The 20012-nt window shown below is 40.7% G+C and overlaps 1 protein-coding gene across 7 annotated transcripts in view; it reads right to left on the bottom strand.

Moving 5' to 3' along the window:
• Nucleotides 1–20012, bottom strand: part of ITGB6 (integrin subunit beta 6) — a 147424-nt gene that overhangs the window by 35581 nt on the left and 91831 nt on the right. For all 7 annotated transcript variants that reach the window (XM_081582809.1, XM_081582811.1, XM_081582810.1 and 4 more), the window contains 3 exons: nt 10592–10681; nt 4009–4143; nt 3148–3565 (listed from right to left, as the gene is read on the bottom strand). In XM_081582809.1, coding sequence (XP_081438935.1) covers nt 3148–3565; nt 4009–4143; nt 10592–10681 — 643 coding nt within the window. The remainder of the gene's footprint in view (nt 1–3147; nt 3566–4008; nt 4144–10591; nt 10682–20012) is intronic.

Here is a 20012-nt window from a genome sequence, read left to right as displayed (position 1 = left end):
CTAAGGTACCTGTTCATACAACAATAGCTTTATAATGACTTCATGTAGAAACAAGATGATAATCAAAGATAAAGGAAAAATTATTAGGCTCTTTTGATAGGGATAGATCTTTCTGGAATGCCATTGACTGATAACTAAGGGCACAATGGTAGGAAGTTTTTTCTATAATGCTGTTTGTCTGTTGGAGTTTCCAGTTTCTTAGAATCAAAATTTAAAAGACTAATGGAATTTGGGCAAGGGAAAAAAAATCAGTGGGGCCCTATATCTTACAGATGGATGGAAGAAGGTGCATGAGAAGAACATCATGATAATCAGTTCAGTTCAGTTCAGTTCAGTCGCTCAGTCGTGTCCAACTCTTTGCAACCCCATGAACCGCAGCACGCCAGGCCTCCCTGTTCATCACCAACTCCCGGAGTCTACCCAAACTCATGTCCATTGAGTTGGTGATGCCATCCAGCCATCTCATCCTCTATTGTCCCCTTCTCCTCCTGCCCCCAATCCTTCCCAGCATCAGGGTCTTTTCCAATGAGTCAACTCTTGGCATGAGGTGGCCATGATAATAGCCCTTTGGAAAAGCAACACATTGCAGAGTCTATTTGTTGTAAAATAAGTAGATTTACTTGAGAAGTGGGGGCTTCCCAGCTGGCTCTAGTGGTAAAGAACCCAGCTGCTAATACAGAAGACTAAGAGATGTAGATTCAATCCCTGGGTTGGGAAGATCCCCTAGAGGAGGAAATGGCAACTCACTGCAGCATTCTTATCTGGAGAATCCCATGGACAGAGGAGCCTGCTGGGCTACAGTCCATGAGAGTCAGACATGACTGGAGCAACTTAGCACCCACACACGCACATGAGAAGTGAGGCTGTAGTATAGTCAGGCTGCTGTTGGAAGCAACAGCATCAAGAACATGTGTGTTCACAGGCCAGGATCAGTTTTACCCCTACACTAAGCACAATGCCAGGCACATAGTATTATTCTATTACTCTTTCTTGAATTTAAAGCTAAGAATAGTTAGGTGATTTAGGTCAAAACCATTCATTTACTTTTGTACTTTTTTGTACTTGATTGTACTTTTAAAAGAGAAAGTTACAGAGTAACATCATTTGAGATGTTACTAAACACAAAATTGCTTTTGAGAAACAAAAGTCATGGTTGAGGATGGGGAAGTACTCCAATAGATGAAGGAAAAGGGCATTGGTAAAGTTTTCTGAGTCCAACTGCAGAAATAATTGTGTTTTCTATATAGAATTTCTTTAGTGATCACTGTATCTGATACAAAAAAAGGCAGTATTGTCAGACTGTCTGAGCTACAAATGGACAGATCAAATTGACTCTTTGAATTTATATCTGTCTGCACACATGATATAAAATAAAATGAAAGACCATCAAACACTGGGACGAACTGTGTTGTTGAACACAATCCAGGATTTCTACAGCCTTAGATCTCTTTGACTTCAGATTTAAAGGGTGAAATATAGGTGGGGTCAGTATTGCTGTTATACTTTATTTGACTACATTTCGGACTTTTTTTTTTTAAAGGCAATTTCAAACATCTTGAGCACATATTTTATTAAAGATTTCTATTAGAACTGCAATCTAAGATTCTGCTGAATACATTCTTTCTGAGACGTGGTAATGGTCTCTGGCTTCAGGCTGTGTTCTGTCTGCATCTTGTGAAAAGAGGATCGATGCGGGTTTGGAAACACACCCATTAGATAAAGAAAAACACCTTTGAATGAAAGGGGCGAGAAATGTGTCTCAGTCTGGACAGACCCTCAACTTTTCACTCTCCAAGGGGAAAGAAAGAAGGCAGCCTCAGAAGAGTCTGTTGCAGTAGCAGAAGCCAAGAAATGAAACGGAGGTGCACTTCTAAGGGTATCAAATGGTTTTCAAAGAGCTTGGGATTCTCTGAGGCTTCTTTTCTCGGGCCTTTTCTTCTGAAAATCAGTCTCTTTTATATGTTCCTGACATTGTAGTTGGAAAACATAACTTGCTTGGTTTTCTCTAAAGGTAATGGCTTTCTGTTTTGAAAAGCTATCTGCTCACACACTGTGGGAAAAAAAAAAAAGATGTGAGGGCTTAAATTCAGCAGTCAGTTACTATTTCAATTGTAACACAAATCTGTATCATTTAAAAGTATATGAACACATTTGTAATTCTTAACTGACTAGACTGTACTTAAATATATATGTGTATCTCTCAGAATGATTTTATCATAGTCATAGGTAATAGGTAATATATTCTTAAACTACAGTGATTTTACATCTAGAATGGATATTAGAATGTAAATTTTCTGTTTATAGTTTTTCTCAATCTCGAAAAGTCCAAGCAATTTTTCATTTTTACCCTTTCCATGGCCTTCTTCACATATGTCCTTCACATATGTCATCTTATTATGCATGCCTGCGTGCCGCGTTGCTTCAGTCATGTCCGACTCTGCTACTCTATGGACTGTAGCCCACCAGGCTTCTCTGTCCATGGGATTCTCCAGGCGAGAATATTGGAGTGGATTGCCATGCCTTCCTTCAGGGGCACTTCCCAACCCAGGGAATGAACCTGTGTCTCTTATGTCTCCTGCATTGGCAGGCAGCCTCTTTACCACTAGCACCACCTGGGAAGTCCTATTGAGCTTATTATACCCAGTGTCTAACCTAGTATATCACATAACATGTGTGTGGTGTGAACTAAGGTCCTGAAAGACTGTTTAATATTTTTGTGTCCCTTGTCCTTTGCTGTGTGTCCCTTAAACAGCCTGGCTTCTTATCTTCCCAAAGTAATAGGCATTTAAGAGTTGGGTCACATACAAGGAGCCTGATCTAGAATAGTCTGGAAGATAATGGAATTTGATTACATGCAGCTTTGTGGCATCTGAGTGATAACCAAAAAGAAGCCATCTTTTATCCCCAGGGAAATAATAAGAGATGTAAGTTTAGTTGGCAGAGATCTCACCCCTAGGGAATGTCAGAGCCAGAAAAATATAAGTGAAGATCAGTTACCTTAGTCTAAAGGTGAACACATTCAGTTGATCAGCAAACATTTATTGAGCACCTATTATGTCCAGGAGGCTGTGGCAGGGGCCAAGGATGCAAAGCTCCTCCTTGACACCTGGACAGTCTCCCAGGAAGGTGGATTTGGACATAGCCTACCTCCGCAGAGTAGCCCCTTGTGTCTCACGCAGGAGAAGTTGTCACACTGGCAGTAAGGCCCATAAATGTTTCCATACGAGGACAGGTGGCAGACGCACTGCCCGCAGTAGCAGTCGCCTCTCCCACTGCACGAGGGGAGCTCTGGGGCCTCTTTGCAGGACTCGGTGCTCAGCGTGTCCTCCCCACACTCGCAGTGGTGACCCATGTGGCCGGGGTTGCAGGCACACACCCCACACTGGAAGGAGCCATTGCCATTGTTGCATTTGGAGCTGTTCACCTCCACTTCCTTCTGGCAGTCACAGCTGCATTCTGGGCTGACAAGGATTTCCAGAGCATCCCCCAGCCCCATGGGCTTTAGGATAATGTGCCTGCTCCTTCTCTCACAGTTTGGTAAACTCACAGTCACATTGAATGCAGCCTGGAAAATAAAATACTAATTATCTTCTAATCACCAAAATGATCTTCCCTTGTGGCTCAGTGGCAAAGAATCTGCCTGCTAATGCAGGAGATGTGGGCTCAATCCCTGGGTCAGGAAGATCCGCTGGAGAAAGAAACGACAACCCACTCCAGTATTCTTGCCAGGCAACCCCATAGACAGAGAAACCTGGTGGGCTACAGTCCATGGGGTCACAAAAGAGTCAGATATGACTTAGTGATTAAACGGCAAGAGCAACAAGCCATCAAAATGCACTGGTGTATACAGAGCCCACGGGGACCAGCTTTCCCGAAAGCATTTATTAGGAAATCTTTGAAAATCGCTTTTGAAATTCTTGAAAGGAAAAGTCCAGCTTTAGTGCACTAAGATAACTTCTGACAGATCATCTGAATGACTTTTCAGATGATCTATTGGTCTCTACTTACTATGTCTCCCACCTTCATGTGAGAGCATTTCTTTTGGTGTGGAAAGGGGATCCCGGTGTTACAGATGGCTGTGAATGACAGGTTGAGTCCTTCTGTGTCTCCTAACACTTCCAGCTCCACCTCAGACCGCAGTTCCTTTAGATGAGACATAAAGAGTGGAACAAGATCACAACCAAAAAATAGAGCCAGAAGAGAAGAATCTGTGATCATGTTCATTAAACAACAAATGAATAAAATTAAATTTGGTCTAAAAGAAATTCACCAGATCACCAATCAAGCAAGAAAGCAAATAATACATACACACACATACACACACACACACACACAAGCATATTTTATCAAATCTAAGATTCCATCCATTACAAGATTCACCATTATTTTATGACAATTAAACTATGACAAAATACCTCGAGATTGTTCAGCACTACATATGAATTAAACCTGTCAGTTCATCATTGATTTAAAACTTATTTTATTCATCTTGAGGGTTTGGCAAATTTCTCTAGTCCTAAATTGCAAGGGCTGGATTATAGTCCAGTCTTATGAATTATAGTCCAAGCATGGCATATAAAAGGCAAATCTTTTGCTTATATGTCAGGAGCAAAATATAACAATAGCTTCCTTTACCTGTCTCCTAAGTATCATCATTTTTTAGGTCCCATAAAGCAGCTGTTCGTTACTCTGAAAGGAATACAGATCATTCCTCCAACACTGAATACTTGCTTTGCTGATTTCAGTATTTGCTTCCCTGTTACTCTGTTTTGGTATATTTCTACACATATAATAACTTTTCAATATCAAATTATAGTGAAAACTTGGAAGATATTTTAAAATTGTGATTGTCCTCAACACTTATAGTACCAACAGTGCACATAATTATTGAGGTGACAACAACACATTCAATTACTGCCAAGTTATACATGTGCAGGCAATGAAAACTACATTGTGACTTTCATTCTACTGAAAGCATTGATAAGATATGACTAATCAAAATGTATCCTAATGTTAGAGATTCTAAAATGTGAGAGAAAATGTGCCTTGAAATCAATATTGGAATTTATAGAGTCCCTTTTATACGTTTAGTATAGAGCCAGGTCTGGGTGAATGAGTATAAGGTAGGATTTCTGCCATCAAAATGATCATCTTGCTGAAAAAAATAAGATGCAATCAAGTGAAGCAGTTAGCATACAGTGTCAATCAGTGTACCATTAAATTAGAAAAAAAATGTTAATACATAAGGGTTTGGGAGAATTCAGAAAAGAGGGTAGTCAGTGAAGGCTGAAGTATTAAAAGACCGGACCTTAATGGCTGTGTTGGATTTAGATTGCTGGAGGGGATGACAATGGTATTTTAGGTGAGGGGACCAGAAAAGAGAAAACTCTGTGCCAGGAGTGGTTCAGAATGGAGACAAGAGGGGCTTAGCCCAAGCCTGCACCCCAACTGTCTGGGGAGATACCCAACCACAGAAAGCCCTGTAGTTTGGAGAGATGAGTTAAGACCTCTGGGAAGCATTTCCTGAAGCTTTTAAACAGGGGCCTGATTTAGTGAAAATACCACTGCAGGGAGGCTGTCTGGAAGGTGTGTGCAGGACAGGCTAGAGGAGAGGATTGGAAAATTTGAGTCAAGGAAGCTGGCATGTGGCTGCATTCACCCCTGCCTGAGGCATGATGAGGAATGGGATTGTTGATTACAAAGGTAAAGGAGAGGACTAGATATGAGATATGTGGGTTATTGCAGGGGGGCATAAAAGCAACATTTTCCAGGGGAAAGACTGTCAAGAAAAGAGGAAAGGAAAGCTTTTAGTTTGGGGGAAAGCTAGTGTTATAATTATTCAGAGCTTCTTCATTCCTCTTTCTTTTGTAAAAGAGAAGTCTGTATTTGGGGGACAAAACCAAATTATTTTTTAAAAACAGAATAAAAACAAATTGTAAAATATTATGAATTAAGTCATACCTCCTCTAAAAGGATTTGAGTTCTTATGCACGTTCCATTGATAGGATTTTAAAGGCATATTCAGGTTCAGATTTTCCTGAAGTATAATTTGTCAACTGCTTGTTAAGAGGACCCTACCTTCCTTATAATTCTAAGTTGCTTACTGTAAATTCTAAGTCACTCCTCTTCCCTGCTTTGTTATTTGTTCCACATGATCACTCCTTTCACTGATGGACGCAGGCTGACTTTTTAGAATGCAGTCTTTGTCAGAGATTAAAGTGTCATTTCTCAGTCCTAAAGATTATTCACGTCATGTCTTAAGATTTCCAATTCTGTCAATTTAGCGTTAAAATGAACCCTGCAAATCTGTTTTATCTTAGCTAGTTACATTTCCAGTTTATTTGCTCAGAAAATATTTATTGAGTGGCCACTATGTACTGGGTACTGTTCTATAAAACCTCTGAAATAGCTGATCCCTTGACTGAGTTTATACTCCAGTGTGGGAGGACAGAAAGGAAACCACACAATACATAAGAAAATTATGTAGCGCTGGAAGGTGATAAATGCTACAGGAAAAATTTAGGGTGGGATAATGAAGATTAAGAGAGTGTGGGCAGGGGATATAGGCTGTGATCTTTTAAAAGTGGTCAGGGTGGCATTCGTTAAGAAGGTGATGTTTCAAGAAAGTGAGAGATAATTAGCCATGCATATTTATGTGAGAAAATGTGTTTCAGGAAGAGGGCCTTTGTGAAGGCCCAAAGACAGAATGATGTCTGGAAGCAGAACAGCAAGGAGGGCAGTTACTGTACTGGAGCAGATATAGTTAGAGTTAACAGAAGGTGAGTTCAGAGGTAATGGGGTGGAGGGGACCAGACCTGGTAGGGTACTCATGGAATGTTATAAAGACTTCACTTTTACTCTATGTAAGAGAGAAAACAATTAGGGTTACCTATAGAAGGGTGATGGTAACCCGCCTGCCAGTGCAGGAGATGTAAGAAAGGCAAGTTTGATCCCTGAGTCAGGAAGATCCCCTGGAGAAGGGTGTGGCAACCCACTCCAATATTCTTGCCTGGAGAATTCCATGGACAGAGGAGCCTGGTGGACTACGGTCCATGGGGTCACAAAGAGTCAGACACGACTGAAGCGACTTGGCATGCATGTATGCATGCACATAGAAAAGTGATAGGAGTTGATATTTTTAATGAAAATTCTAGCTGTTTTGTTGAAAGCAGGGTGTAGGAAAACAGAAGTAGAAACAGGAAATAGCATTTAGGAAATTTTGCAATAATTTGAATGGTGAGTAATTTGAAAGGTGAATGAGGAGGATGGCTCCAACCAGGACGACAGTGATTGGACCAAATTCTAAATAAATCTGCGGGTAGAGTCCACAAGATTTCCTGATGGATTAAATGTAAAGTGTAAGAGAAAGAGAGGAGTCAGGATCATTTCAAGCATTTTGCCTCTAGCAATGTGAAGAATGGAATTACCATTAGTTGAGGAGGAGAAAACTATTGGTGAAGTGTGTTTGGGAAAGTCTAGCTTATTCTGCTGAATAACCTGGACTAACATATCAACTGACTCCTAGATATCTCCATTTGGATGTTTAATATAAACATGTATCCTGGTTGCCAGGCAGCGTGGAGGGCCTGCTTGAGGTCCATGATCATGAATTTAAAGTGAGACCAGGTGGCATGATTGTACGTTTTTCCCACTTCCATTCAGCTCTGCAGAGTGACTAGATTTGACCAGGACAACAATTGGCCAAAAACCTCAAAGGAGCAATAAGGTTCAGGGAAGTTGAGAGTGTATCTAAGGAGTGGCCAGAATGATTGAATTTAAACTTGAGAACCAGGTGAGAGAAGACATCAGGGGGATGAGGAACTGTACAGAGAAGATATGGTCAATTAATTAGAGATCCTAGTGGGGCTGGAAAAAATATTAGGGGAATTAGCAAGAATAAGGTGAAAAGATTAGAAATGGTAAGTGGACAATTGATTGCACACAATTGATATTATGGAGGTGTTTATTGGCAAGGATAAGGTTCAAGGTATGACAAGAGAGTGAAGATATGAAGAAGTAATTAAGTGGGACAGGAACAAGGTCATTTCAAAATCAGAGTTCAAGAAACTGAGAGCCTAGGATATGGGAAGGACCATATATATATGGGCTGAAATCATCAAAAAATAAGATAGAAATAGCACTGGAGATAGAGGCACAGTGAACTAAATGAGAAATGAGGGATATAACCTGAAAGTCTGTAGATTACAGCAGTTAGGGGTAGTGAGTAACATAATCTAACCAAAATGAAGGAAATCTCAGCATTGATATAATATATCCTATTGCAGATTTCACCAGGAATATTTTAATATGAATTTGCCAAAGAAAGGACATAAATATATGTCTGTATGTTTCATCTTTTCATTCACTCATTTATTGAGCATCTACTATGAGCTAGACAAAACAAAACAAGTCACTTCTCTTCCAGAACTTAAATGCCAACCAAGGAGCTTACCCTTGGGAGCATTAATATTTCAACAGTTTTATTATGTGATTAGAGAAGGAAAGAGAGTAATAAATGTTGGCCAGGTGAATACACATCTGGTATTTAAGAGTTTTTTTTTTAATGTCAGTGTAAAATACTGAGCTGAAGTTTGTAGTCACTAATTATAAACACAACTTGTTTGCCCCTGCCCCTCTACAAGTCAGAAGTGTTTTATGTTTTCTCTCAGTATAGTCTCTTTCCTTCTCTCTTTCTAGGTTGGGAAGAAATCCAGTCCATGGGTCCCCATGTTTTAAAGTCTGTTTCAGTTCAGTTCGGTTCAGTCGCACAGTCATGTCCTTTTCGGATACGTTTAAAAATTACACAATAGAAAAACAAGTTGAACTAGTGCCAAGATTCGCTGCCTGCTTCATAGTGACTCATCGAGTTTCAACCATAGCTCCAGAGCAAGATTGTTTGATTTAAGAATAATAGACACTTCATAATTTTGAGACAGTGAAATAAAGACACAAGATTCATTTCAAATGTTTGATGTCTTGATTTCAATTACTCTGTAAATTATGTGAGTGACTGGGGACATATAGTGAGACATAAACTCTGACAGAGCAAGCAGGGGCCCGGACAGGGCTGGTCAGATGGGAGGGGAAATATTTTTGACAATTCACTGTTTTCTAATTTGCTAACCTCCTGTGAAGATGCTAGTAGGCAGCATTTTTGAGAGTCCTGAATTAAAGAAAATTGAGCGTGTTCAAACATAGTGAAGGTTTGCCATTGATTTTATTTGATTCTACACATTAAAACTTTACTGCTTGAGAGGGAGGAAGGTTTTTATAGTATTTTGTTGACAAGCTTTCCTGTCTGGAAGAATTTCAAGCATGAACTAACATGGTGATTAATTTTTGATGTGAGCTAAGAAAACTGAAGTTTCTGAGGATATGAATTAAAAACCCCCTGGTCTCATAGCTTTAATGAACCATCTGTGTTTTATTCTTTGAGAGAATGTCTTTGAGAAAAAATACCTTGCTTTTCCCTGTTAGAGTGTCAAAATTGGTGGGGTGAAGTCAAAAAAAACTGGGGTGGGGAATTTCTTAAAATATGTCACTCTTCCTCCCCTTAAAGTTCTCCTAAGACATTTGTGAAAGGAATCTAGACACACCTATTTTAAAAAAAACCTTCCAGATGATTCTGAAATGTCAGGGAACACTGGTTCTGTATATGCTAAGTATTGTTACACAGTGCATATGAATCACTTATTTGTAATTTTAAAACATCAAAAATTAGCATTTTATTCATTTGTTATTATGCAACTGACATTTGGAGCAAATATTAGAGCTTTACTGCTTTATAAAATGTTATTTTTTTTTCATTCCTGTCCTAATGTAGAACTTCATCTTTGTGTGTGTATGTGTGTTTCTTTGCAAGGAAAAGCAAAAGAGGGGCTGATAGTGATATTTAGGAACCAAAATAAAAAGAGTTGGCAACAGGCCACCCCCTGTTGACTGGGTTATGAAATGGAGACAAAGAGAAAACATAGCAACCCTGTAGGTATGTATCTTATTTTTAAGAGAAGAATTCTGTCCTCAGGCACTAATTTACAAAGACAAGGCAAAAAAAGAAAAAAGGTTAAAAATGTATTTATATGATATAACACTAATGGAAAATTTCCCTGATTCCTCAAAGCAGAGAATCTACACAGTGGTGTTCCTGATGTGCTTTGCTGTGTTTTCCCTTGAGTTATGATGTAGTTTCGTTAAGCCTGTGGAGTTAGTTCTCATAGCTGTTATGCATTGGCAATCTAAACAATTTTTTTTAGGCAGAGAAGAGGAAAGCTTAATTGTATGACTCATGAAGCCTTTTCAGTAGGATTAAAATTCTGCAGGTGACAATGCCGCTATTGGTTATTACTATAAAAACAGCCTTAACTTTATGATCAGGTTTATGAGTTTTCTACCTTCTGCCCCACCTTCTGGGAAAAATATCTGCAAATAAAGTGAACAAAATTTACATTTTGGCTGCATTAATGCAGAGAGATTTTCTTTGGATAAGCACTATCTCTACCAACAAAGGAGAGTGCATTTAACCGCCTAAAACATATCTTAGTTTATAAACATCAAATAAATACAAAAAGACCCCAACAGTAAAATATCATACTTCATAAGCTGAGATGATCAGCTGGAGAATGTTTCCAGAGTCCTTCTGAAGTACCCCTACTGTAGCTCCAGGAATGAGTTTTGCATAATTCTGTAAACAAACAAACAAACAAAAATAATTCAATCTTTGCTCACTGTTATATTAAGTGTGGGGTTCAACCTACTGGTTGAGATCACCTCTATTTAACTGGCCGGGAGAAACAGGTTCCTGATAATAAACGGTGTTGTCCTGAAACTGTAGTTGTGCCTCATGCTGCTTCCTGAGCTCAAGCAGGAAATGAAATGGCCAGAGTTGCTGCTGGGGAAATCTAATGTCTGTGGTGGCCTTAGTCTAGGGCTGTAATTGACATCACAACAGGAGTTAAGTCTCAAATAGAAATAACATGTATATAACATTTTTGATTTGGGGAACATCATTTTTCTAAAAAGTTCTGAGCTCACTACCAGGCACTGTCTTCTATTTTTTTTTTTTCCATAGCATTGCAGAAACTAAGGCTAGGGTCATTTGAGTCCCTCACTGCCATCAGGTCACCCCTCAGGTCAGTCAGTCCAGAGGTCTTAATTGTCAGTCATTGTCAGTTGCTTGGTAGAGCAAAGGAGTGAATTGTTTGAATGCTTGCTGTTAACTCCTCCTTTCCTCGCAGTAATGAGTACTCTCTTAGGGATGTCAGCACCATACTGGAGTTGGTTGGAATCACTCCTCACTCATCAGGATTGTGTGAATCAGCACTTAGCTCTAAACCATCTGCATTCTCCCTGTGCATTGCTTCCCCTGAGATGTCGTTCCCACCAGAAGAGAATTCACTATATTGATTCATCCCTTCAGGTATCAAAATGGCTAAGGAATGAAGCATTGCAAAGAAAGCAGTTTTCTAGACTGCTGAAAATTATCCCTTCCTTAAGTTTATGCTTTAAAACGATTTTCAAACAAAAATTTTCTTAAAATATATAGGACAGACTTCTGTCTTCTTAAATCAAGACATTCAAGTATACCTTGACATTTTTCTTGACTAAATAGTCATACTTATCAATATTAACTATTACTCTATAATCATCAAAAACTTCTAAAATTTAGAGATAGATCACACTCTTACCAAATGGATCCCACCCTCTATGTTTTTGTTTCTTTTATTTGTTTTTAAGTAGCTTCTGTCTTCTTGTTAAGCTGTAAGGTATCATTCACCTACCAAGTCATTCATTCATTTACTATTGCATTCAACAATATCTATTAAGTAGGCTTAATATGCTATGCTACATCAAGAAGAAACAATCACTCATTTTGTCAGCTGTTCTCTTCCAAAGTATTTGTGTACTGTGAATCAAATGACTGAATTTACTATAATTGTAGGGAAAGAAGAAAAATAAGCTTTGACTGAAGAATTTAGGCCATTTCCTAAGGTTCAAACATAGTAACACCCTACCTCATTTAAGTAGTTTAAAAAATGCACAAAACTAAATTAGAATTGGGACTTCCCCAGTGGCTCAGCAGTAAAGAATCTGGTGCAATACAGAAGACACAGAAGACATGGGTTTGATTCCTGAGTTAAGAAGATCCCCTGGAGGAGGGCATGGCAACCCACTCCAGTATTCTTGCCTGGAAAATCCCATGGACAGAGAAGCCTGGTGGGCTATAGTCCATAGGGTCGCAGAGTCAGACACAACTGAAGTAACTGAGCACAAATTACATTAATTTTTATTACTAATTATAATCATGATGCTAAATAAATAAGTCAAGGAAAAGGGAATCAAAGAGAGGAACAAATGAAGCCTAGCTGATGTTGGAACACCAAGGAGTGGTGGGAGGTCCCCCACTAGAGGTGAGCACCCAGGTTAAATCCAAACCTTCTACTCCTTGTATATGGGAAAATGAGCTTTGGTTTTAACTTGTGGGTTTTGTTATGTCCTACTTATTTCACCGTTTGTGATTGTGTTTAAGTTTGAAGTGGATGGAAATCTGAACTCTTAAAAGAGTCAGTTGTCTGTCTGCTTTGATCTGCATTTTATTATTGAAGGGGCTATGGGTAATCATCCAGGTAACATCCCTCGAGTTACTTTGGGTCTCCCCATCACTGCTTGTTGAATGGGGCCCCCTTTGGTTTCCCCAAGTCAGGTAGAACTTGTCAAATATGAGGAAGGCACTGGTTCATTGACTTACCTTTTCAAATATACACATGTCAAAAGGGCCATGAAGCATGAGAACTGTGGTTAGCAGCAAATACCTAAATGGGAACTTGGATTTCACCCAAGTGGAGCTGCAATGTGTATAAATTTGACTGGTCCGAGAAGAGAAGTTGGAGGGAATCTTTAGAGCTTGACAAAGAAAGGTTTAGAGCCATTTGACAAAGAATTCCAAGGCCCTTAGCTCTGCATGAGGCTGTTATCCTTGAAAAATGTCCTGGGATCCCCAAGGCCAATATATAATGAATATTTTCTAGAAGCACTAGTTCAAGTGGCCTCCAGATTTGGAGTTAATTCTTGGTTAACAAAGCCAAATCCATCCACTTCCTAAAGCATAATTATGATCCTGCCTGTGTATGACATTTGACTTTCGGCTGTTAGGACAAGTGGTTTAACATTAATAGCATTTACTGATTGCCACTAGAGTGAGGGTACAAAGGAGTTGGCAGCTAGCAGTACCCAGGGATGACACTGATCATTGTGGAGAGGAAGACTATTAATTAATTTCTGGATGCTGATTCCCTGCAAAAGCAGTGCAAATAACTAACTAAGGACGTGGGCAATTTGGCTTTCTGATCTAACACTGTAAAAAAAATTACACTTTAAATCTTGTAGTATTATGATTACTGTAAATATGATGTGTCAAATGCCTCTCTTTTACTAAAACTCTAAAGTGCTATTATAAATTGTCCTGATTAAACATGTTTAATGTTAGAAAAAGGGTGATTTTGCATGCCTGGATGTGAAAATTATAGCAGTGTGATTGGGAAAGAGAACTCTTGGATATTAGAAATGGTGAACTCTGAAAACACAAGGTTGTATGAGCTGATTAGATATGCAGACTTCTCTGCTTGGGCTTGAATTTCCTGGGCTTGTGATTCCTGTTATCTGTTTATGGATTTTCCTAATTATGGATTTTCTCCCCTTCCTCACCACCATGCCACCCAGGAGTTCCTGAGGTTGCTTTTCTCACTCGTGTTTGCAAGGTTGGCTTTTTCTGCTCACCTTCATTTTCTCGACTTCCTTCATCAAGCCCTATTTTTTTTCTTTTTGGCTCACTTTGCCCCCATCTCAGAAAAAAATTTATTTGTCCAACAGTCTCCATTTGCTCCCTGGAAATCTCCTGTCTGTCAAGGGTAGAGGATAAGACAAGGACAAAGGGTGATTTAGCCGGCAGGCATCAAAGCCTTCCGAGGACCGTGCCTGAGTTCACACCTGCACATATCGGGATCCTCTCAGAAAGTGTCTCTAAGTTCAGGGCCTCTGGGTGTCTGACTGCCAGAACTGGCCATCGGGTGTGCTCTCCTACTTGGCTGAGGGCAGAGGAACCGCAGATCCACACACCTGCCACCCCAGGTCACCATGGATAGGCTGTCAGGTTGTTATTCTCCTCAGAGACTTGGGCTGAGGACCTTGGCTGCCCCTTGGCTGCTTTTGATGCTCTCTTGCTGTCCTCTCCTTGGGAGAGACGGCTCCCGAAGGGACTGCCGCTACTGCTTTGATGGCACTTCCTGTTGGGTTAACGCACCTGGCTCTGTTTTGTGATATGGTTTATCATTAGCTATATCCTTGCTGGACATCGTGACTGGGTTTTTGCCTTTGGTGATGACTCTCCTGGACCCTTATATCCTTCTCTTGTGATATTTCTGCTGTTGTGTCATGGGTTCCTCACCACCTCAGACTCGTCAGCCACCATTTTGTACAGACCACACTATACTGTTCCTTAGCGGAGGAAGGGGGCTTCCCCACTGGCGCTAGTGAACCCTCTGCCAATGTAGGAGGCAGAAGAGATGCAGGTTCGATCCCCGGGTCGGGAAGATCCCCTGGAGGAAGTCATGGCAACTCACTCCAGTATTCTTCCCTGGAGAATCCCATGGACAGAGGAGCCTGGGGGTCTACAGTCCACGGGGTCGCAAAAAGTCAGACATGACTGAAGTGACTTAGCACGCACACAGCAGAGGATGAGAAGTCAGAAGTCAACTTGCCATCTATCTACTAGTAGCATTTTAATAAAGAACTTGTAAAACCAAATATTTAGAGCAACCTGCTACTTCTCTTCAGGCTCTGTGCTTGCTTAACTCTTTCTGTGGAGCCTCATTAATACGGAGGGATTTTACACTCAGCCCTGTTTATTTTCAACATTATATGATTAACCAATGCCACTGTTCTTATTCTTTAACTATACCTACTAAATGTTTTCCTGCTAAAATATATTTATTACAAGGTTGGCTTGTAAGATTAAGAATCTATGAGCTTATATATACTGTTTACAAATATTTTTTCTAGTCTTTCACAGTATTTTTTTTGATCATTATCTTAAAATCTCTTTCATTAGTGGCTCCTATTTGTGCATTTTCTCTCTCCCTCTCTCACAACTTTAGTAGCAGTGTAACACATATACACAGTGTACAAGGAATAAGTATATAGTTCACTGAATAGTTAAAAAGTAAACAAGCAAGTGTAACTACCAAGATCAAGAAATAGAACATAATCAGCCCCTAGAACCCTCCCTTGTACTAACTACCTCCCAATCATTGTGAGAAAAAAAAAAGAAAGAAAGAAAGCAAAAGTGTCAGTTGCTCTTTGCGACCCTATGGACTGTGGCCCACAAGGCTCCTCTCTCTATGGTATTTCCCAGGCAAGAATACTGAAGTGGGTTGCCAATCCCTTCTCTAAGGGATCTTCCTGATCCAGGGATCAAACCCACATCTCTTGCATGGCAGGCAGATTCTTTATCATTTGAGCCACCAGGTCATTACTCCCCCTCTAAAAGCCTACCCACTGTTTTGACTTTTCTCACTATACATAGAAGTTAGGGGAGATAACTTCATGCCCTACACCAAAGCATGACCTACAAAGGAAAAGACATATAAATAAAGTTAAGAATTTCTGCTCAGAAAAGATGACTTTAAGGGAGTGAGAAGAAACCACTGAGTGGGAGAAAGTATCTGTAACACATGAATCTGATTCAGTACCAGAATGTCCAAACAACTCCTATACACCTTCAAGGAAAAGACTTCTTTTAGTTTAAACAAACAACAACAACAACAAAATATATATATGTGTGTGTGTGTAACAGGCAAAAGAATATGTGAAAAGTGTTCAGCATCATTAATTGTTAGATAAATATGAATGGAAACCACAGTGAGATGCCAGGGTGCACGCACTACAATGGCTACAATTCAAAAACTGACGGTGCCTGCATGTACTTCCCACAGGAGTCTAAATTGGTACCATCACTTTGGAAAACTGGCCATAGTTACCATGCCGAACTTGACCTAGCAGTTCCGCTCTTAGGTACATCCACACAGCAGAAACAAACCTACAGTGTATGGGTGTTCTGAGATGAGAAAATGCACAGAGAGGCAAAAATTCTGTTGTCAAGACAATGCTTCTCAGTGGTAATCAATGCACGCGTGCTAAGTCACTTCAGTCGCATCCGACTCTTTGTGACCCTATAAACCGTAGCCCGCCAGGCTCCTCTGTCCATGGGATTTCTCATACAAGAATACTGGAGTGGGTTGCCATGCTCCCCTCCAAGTGATCTTCCCGACCCAGGGATCGAATTTGGCATCTTTCATGTCTCCTGCATTAGCAGGCAGGTTCTATACCACTAGCGCCACCTGGGAAGCAAGATGTCACCTAAATTGGAGAAAGTGCCAGTAATTCTGAAGTAGTCTCAGATCTTTCGAATGTTGGCCACAGGGAATAATTAGCTCCTACCAGGATTCCTTCTACCTGTGGGGTGGGCCTAAGGGAGGTGTACACTGGGCAAACTCCTTGGCATTTATAGAACAACCTGACTGCTTGTTATCTCACACATTTCACAGGAGTTGGTTTCAGGACGGAGTCCTCCTGAGCTGCAGTTACCAATTCAGGGGGCCTTGTGAAAGGATGGAGAGGTCCTAGCTAGCTTCCTGACATCTCCAAGAACCTCCTGCTTTTTGGCGCCTGCATCCTCAGAAACTCAAGACTCCTGGAGAATCTGTTGTTGTGGGGACTCTGGATAGGCCTCAGGAAAGTTGCAGGAGTGCTGAGGAGGGGATCCTATTGTTCTTTGTCTCCTCAGTTCCACAGGGCTCACTGGTCTGGAGTGATGAGCCTACAGTGCTGAGGGGGTTATATAAAGGCACCAGAAGTTTCCTGATCCACTGAACTACTATGATCTGCAAGAGAATAAGTGGCATTGACGTTCCGACCTGACAGTGTCATCTATTTAGATTTCCACAGAAGCTCTATTACTGTACTTAGGTACCATTATTATCTGTAATAATATCCATTATTATACCAAGATAGTGAGACCCAGAGAGTTTAGTTAACTTGCCCAAGGTCAACCAGCCAGTAAGTAGTCAAGTTAGACCCACCTGTCATGCTCTGCCCTGGAGTTAGCTCTCTTGACCAGACCACTGACAGTATGTGCCTGGAAATGGTTCTGCTGGTTTAGTGACATCATTGGTGAGCCAGAGAGAAGTTAATGAATAAGCCTAAATTAACTGGATGCATTTGCTTCCTGGGGCTGCTGTCACTAAGTACCACAGACTTGGTGGCTTACAACAAACAAAAATTGTTTCACAGTTCTACAGGCCAGACGTCTGAGAGTAAGTGTCTCATGCTCTCCCTGTAACCAGCTGGGGAGAATCTTATCCTTGCCTCTTTCTAGCTCCTGGTGATTGTTGATAGTTCATGGCTTTCCTTGATTTGTAGATTGTTACTCCAAATCTGCCTCCACTGTCTCTTGGTGCTTGCTCTTCTGCATCTCTCTAAGACCACCAGTCTTACTGGATCCATCCTGCTCAGGTATAGCCTCATCTTAACTAATTACACCCGCAAGGCCCTATTTCCAAACAAGGTCACGTTGAGGTGCTAGATATTAGGACTTTAACATATTTTGGGGGTTGGGGATAGGGCATAATTCAACCCATAACATTCTGCTAAGGCTCTTTTGATTTCTTTAACCTTTAAAGATTTTAAGCCTTCATTTTAGCTGGAGAAGTGAGTACCTTGCCTGGTCACAGAGCTAATACATGGTAGAAACAGATCTTGACTTCGAAGCCAGTGCTCGCTTGACTCCCCTTGCTCACTGTGCAAATGCCAACAGTCATCAAGGGGGAGTCTCATTAGAAAGTTAAGACAATAATGGCTGGTACTTATATATGTAGGGGCTTAGAGATTAGAGAACACTTTCCTACTCAAAGTAGAAAGAAAGGAAGAGAAAGGGTTGTGGCTGTAATCGCTTTCAAACTGAAGGCTACATCTTGAAAGAAATGTAGGAAGTCATGAAACATAGAAGCAAAAACATGTTTTTTCCCTGTAGACTATATTGCGCTATTTATCTGGTCAAAGGAAAACAGCTCTTTGTGGATGGAGGCTTGCTTTTGTCAGGTAGTGTGCTTCTTCCAGAGCCAGGGGCCAGCTGGCTTGACTGAATAAGGCCTTCTGAAGGTAATCAGAAGGATTTCTTCCCAAGAGGTCTTTCATTCTTGTGAGATTTTATTCTCCTGTTCATTATGGTAAACGCAGGGCTCCCAGTATTATGTAAAACTTTACCCCGAGGCTCAACTGTGTTACTAGGAAACCCAAGATTCCAAAAAGAATATGTAATTGTTTCTGGCACAAGGTAGCGTGAATGTCTATCTCTGAGTTGCGTGATACCTGTTTTGCCTTCAGGCTTTTAATTGTCAGCTTTCCACAATCTGGCGGGCAGGGATGGGGGTGTGCTAATTAGATCAGGTGCTTGATCTTGAAGTCTGCACCAGCAATGACTAGGTAGTCGGCTTCGGAACTTTTGAGCACTCCCACTCTTTCTCCCTGTCTGCCCTGGAATGTAATTATCTTGTCAGCTGAGAAGCTGCAGAGCACAGCTGAACGAGTGCTAGGCAGCAGTCACAGAGCGATAAGGGGAGACGAATGGGCCCACCGGGCGTGACTGTTCTGAGACAAACAAAGGCACAGAGAGCCACTGGAGAACAGCGGCAGGGAGGACAAAGGGGTGACACTGAGTATTTGTTCCTGAGGATACTTCAGACCTTCTCTTAATAAGATTAGCCTGCCTTTTGGAGGGATTGTGGATGCAAGTCCCAAAGCTTTGGAAAGCTTCTTTTAAAGCTGGAAGACACGTTGGGCTCAGTAGCTAGCAGCCTGTGTGCTTTGCAGACCAAAAAGCAGGTAATAGAACTTGAAGGATGACTGGTAGGAACACAATGAAGGGACCAAAAAATAGAAAGCAGGTGTCTGGGTAGATGAGGGCTGCTAAAGACCCAAAGGCCTTCTCTCCTGAGAGAGGGGGGGTTGGGGTAGACCAGTAGCATCAGAAGCTTCTGAGAGATGCAAAACCTCATTTTTTTTTAAACTTTTTGGCAAAACTCCATACTCTTCCATAGTGGCTGCACCAGTTTACATTCTCCCCAACAGTGCACAGGGGTTCCCTTTTCTCCACCTCCTCGCCAATACTTATTTCTTGTCTTTATAATGATAGCTATTTCTAACAGGTGTGAGGTATTATTGTCTAGATTTGCATTTTCCTGACAATTTGCATTTCCTGATGTTGAATATCTTATCATGTGCCTGTTGGCCATGTCTTCTCTGGAAATATATCTATTCAAGCCCCCTGTCCATTTTAAAATCAGCTTTTAAAAAAACCTACTGAATTGCATGAGTTTTTAAAATATATTTCAGATATTAACCCTTTATCAGGAATATGGTTTGCAAATACTTTTATTCAATTCTTTGGCTTCCTTTTCTTTTGCTGATGGTTTGCATTGCTATGTAGACGCTTTTTAGTTGGATGTAGTCCCACTTGTTCACTTTTGCTTTTGTTGCCTTTGCTTTTGAAGTCAGGTCCCTGGAGAAGGAAATGGCAAACCACTCCAGTATTCTTGCCTGGAGAATCCCATGGACGGAGCAGCCTGGTAGGCTACAGTCCACGGGGTCGCAAAGAGTCGGACACGACTGAGCGACTTCCCTTTCCCTTTCCCTTTCCAAATGATTACTACCAAGACTGATGTCAGGTGTAGCTTACTACCTATGTTTTCTTCTAGGAGTTTTATAGTTTTAGGTCTTCACATTCAAGTCTTTCATCCATCTTGAGTTAATTTTTGTGTATAGTAGAAGATAGTGGTCTACTTTAATTCTTTCATATGTGGACATCCTGTTTTCCCAGAACCATTTATTGAAGAGACTGTCCTTTTCCCATTGTATATACTTACCTCCTTCATCATAGATTGATTGACCACACATGCATGGAG

Source organism: Giraffa tippelskirchi, chromosome 3 (assembly GCF_054371585.1).
Source record: "Giraffa tippelskirchi isolate mGirTip1 chromosome 3, T2T-mGirTip1v1.2.pri, whole genome shotgun sequence".
NCBI classification, from domain to species: Eukaryota; Metazoa; Chordata; class Mammalia; order Artiodactyla; family Giraffidae; genus Giraffa; species Giraffa tippelskirchi.
The sequence above is the reverse complement of the archived record's forward strand: the minus strand, read 5'-3'. Positions and strand labels throughout refer to the sequence as shown.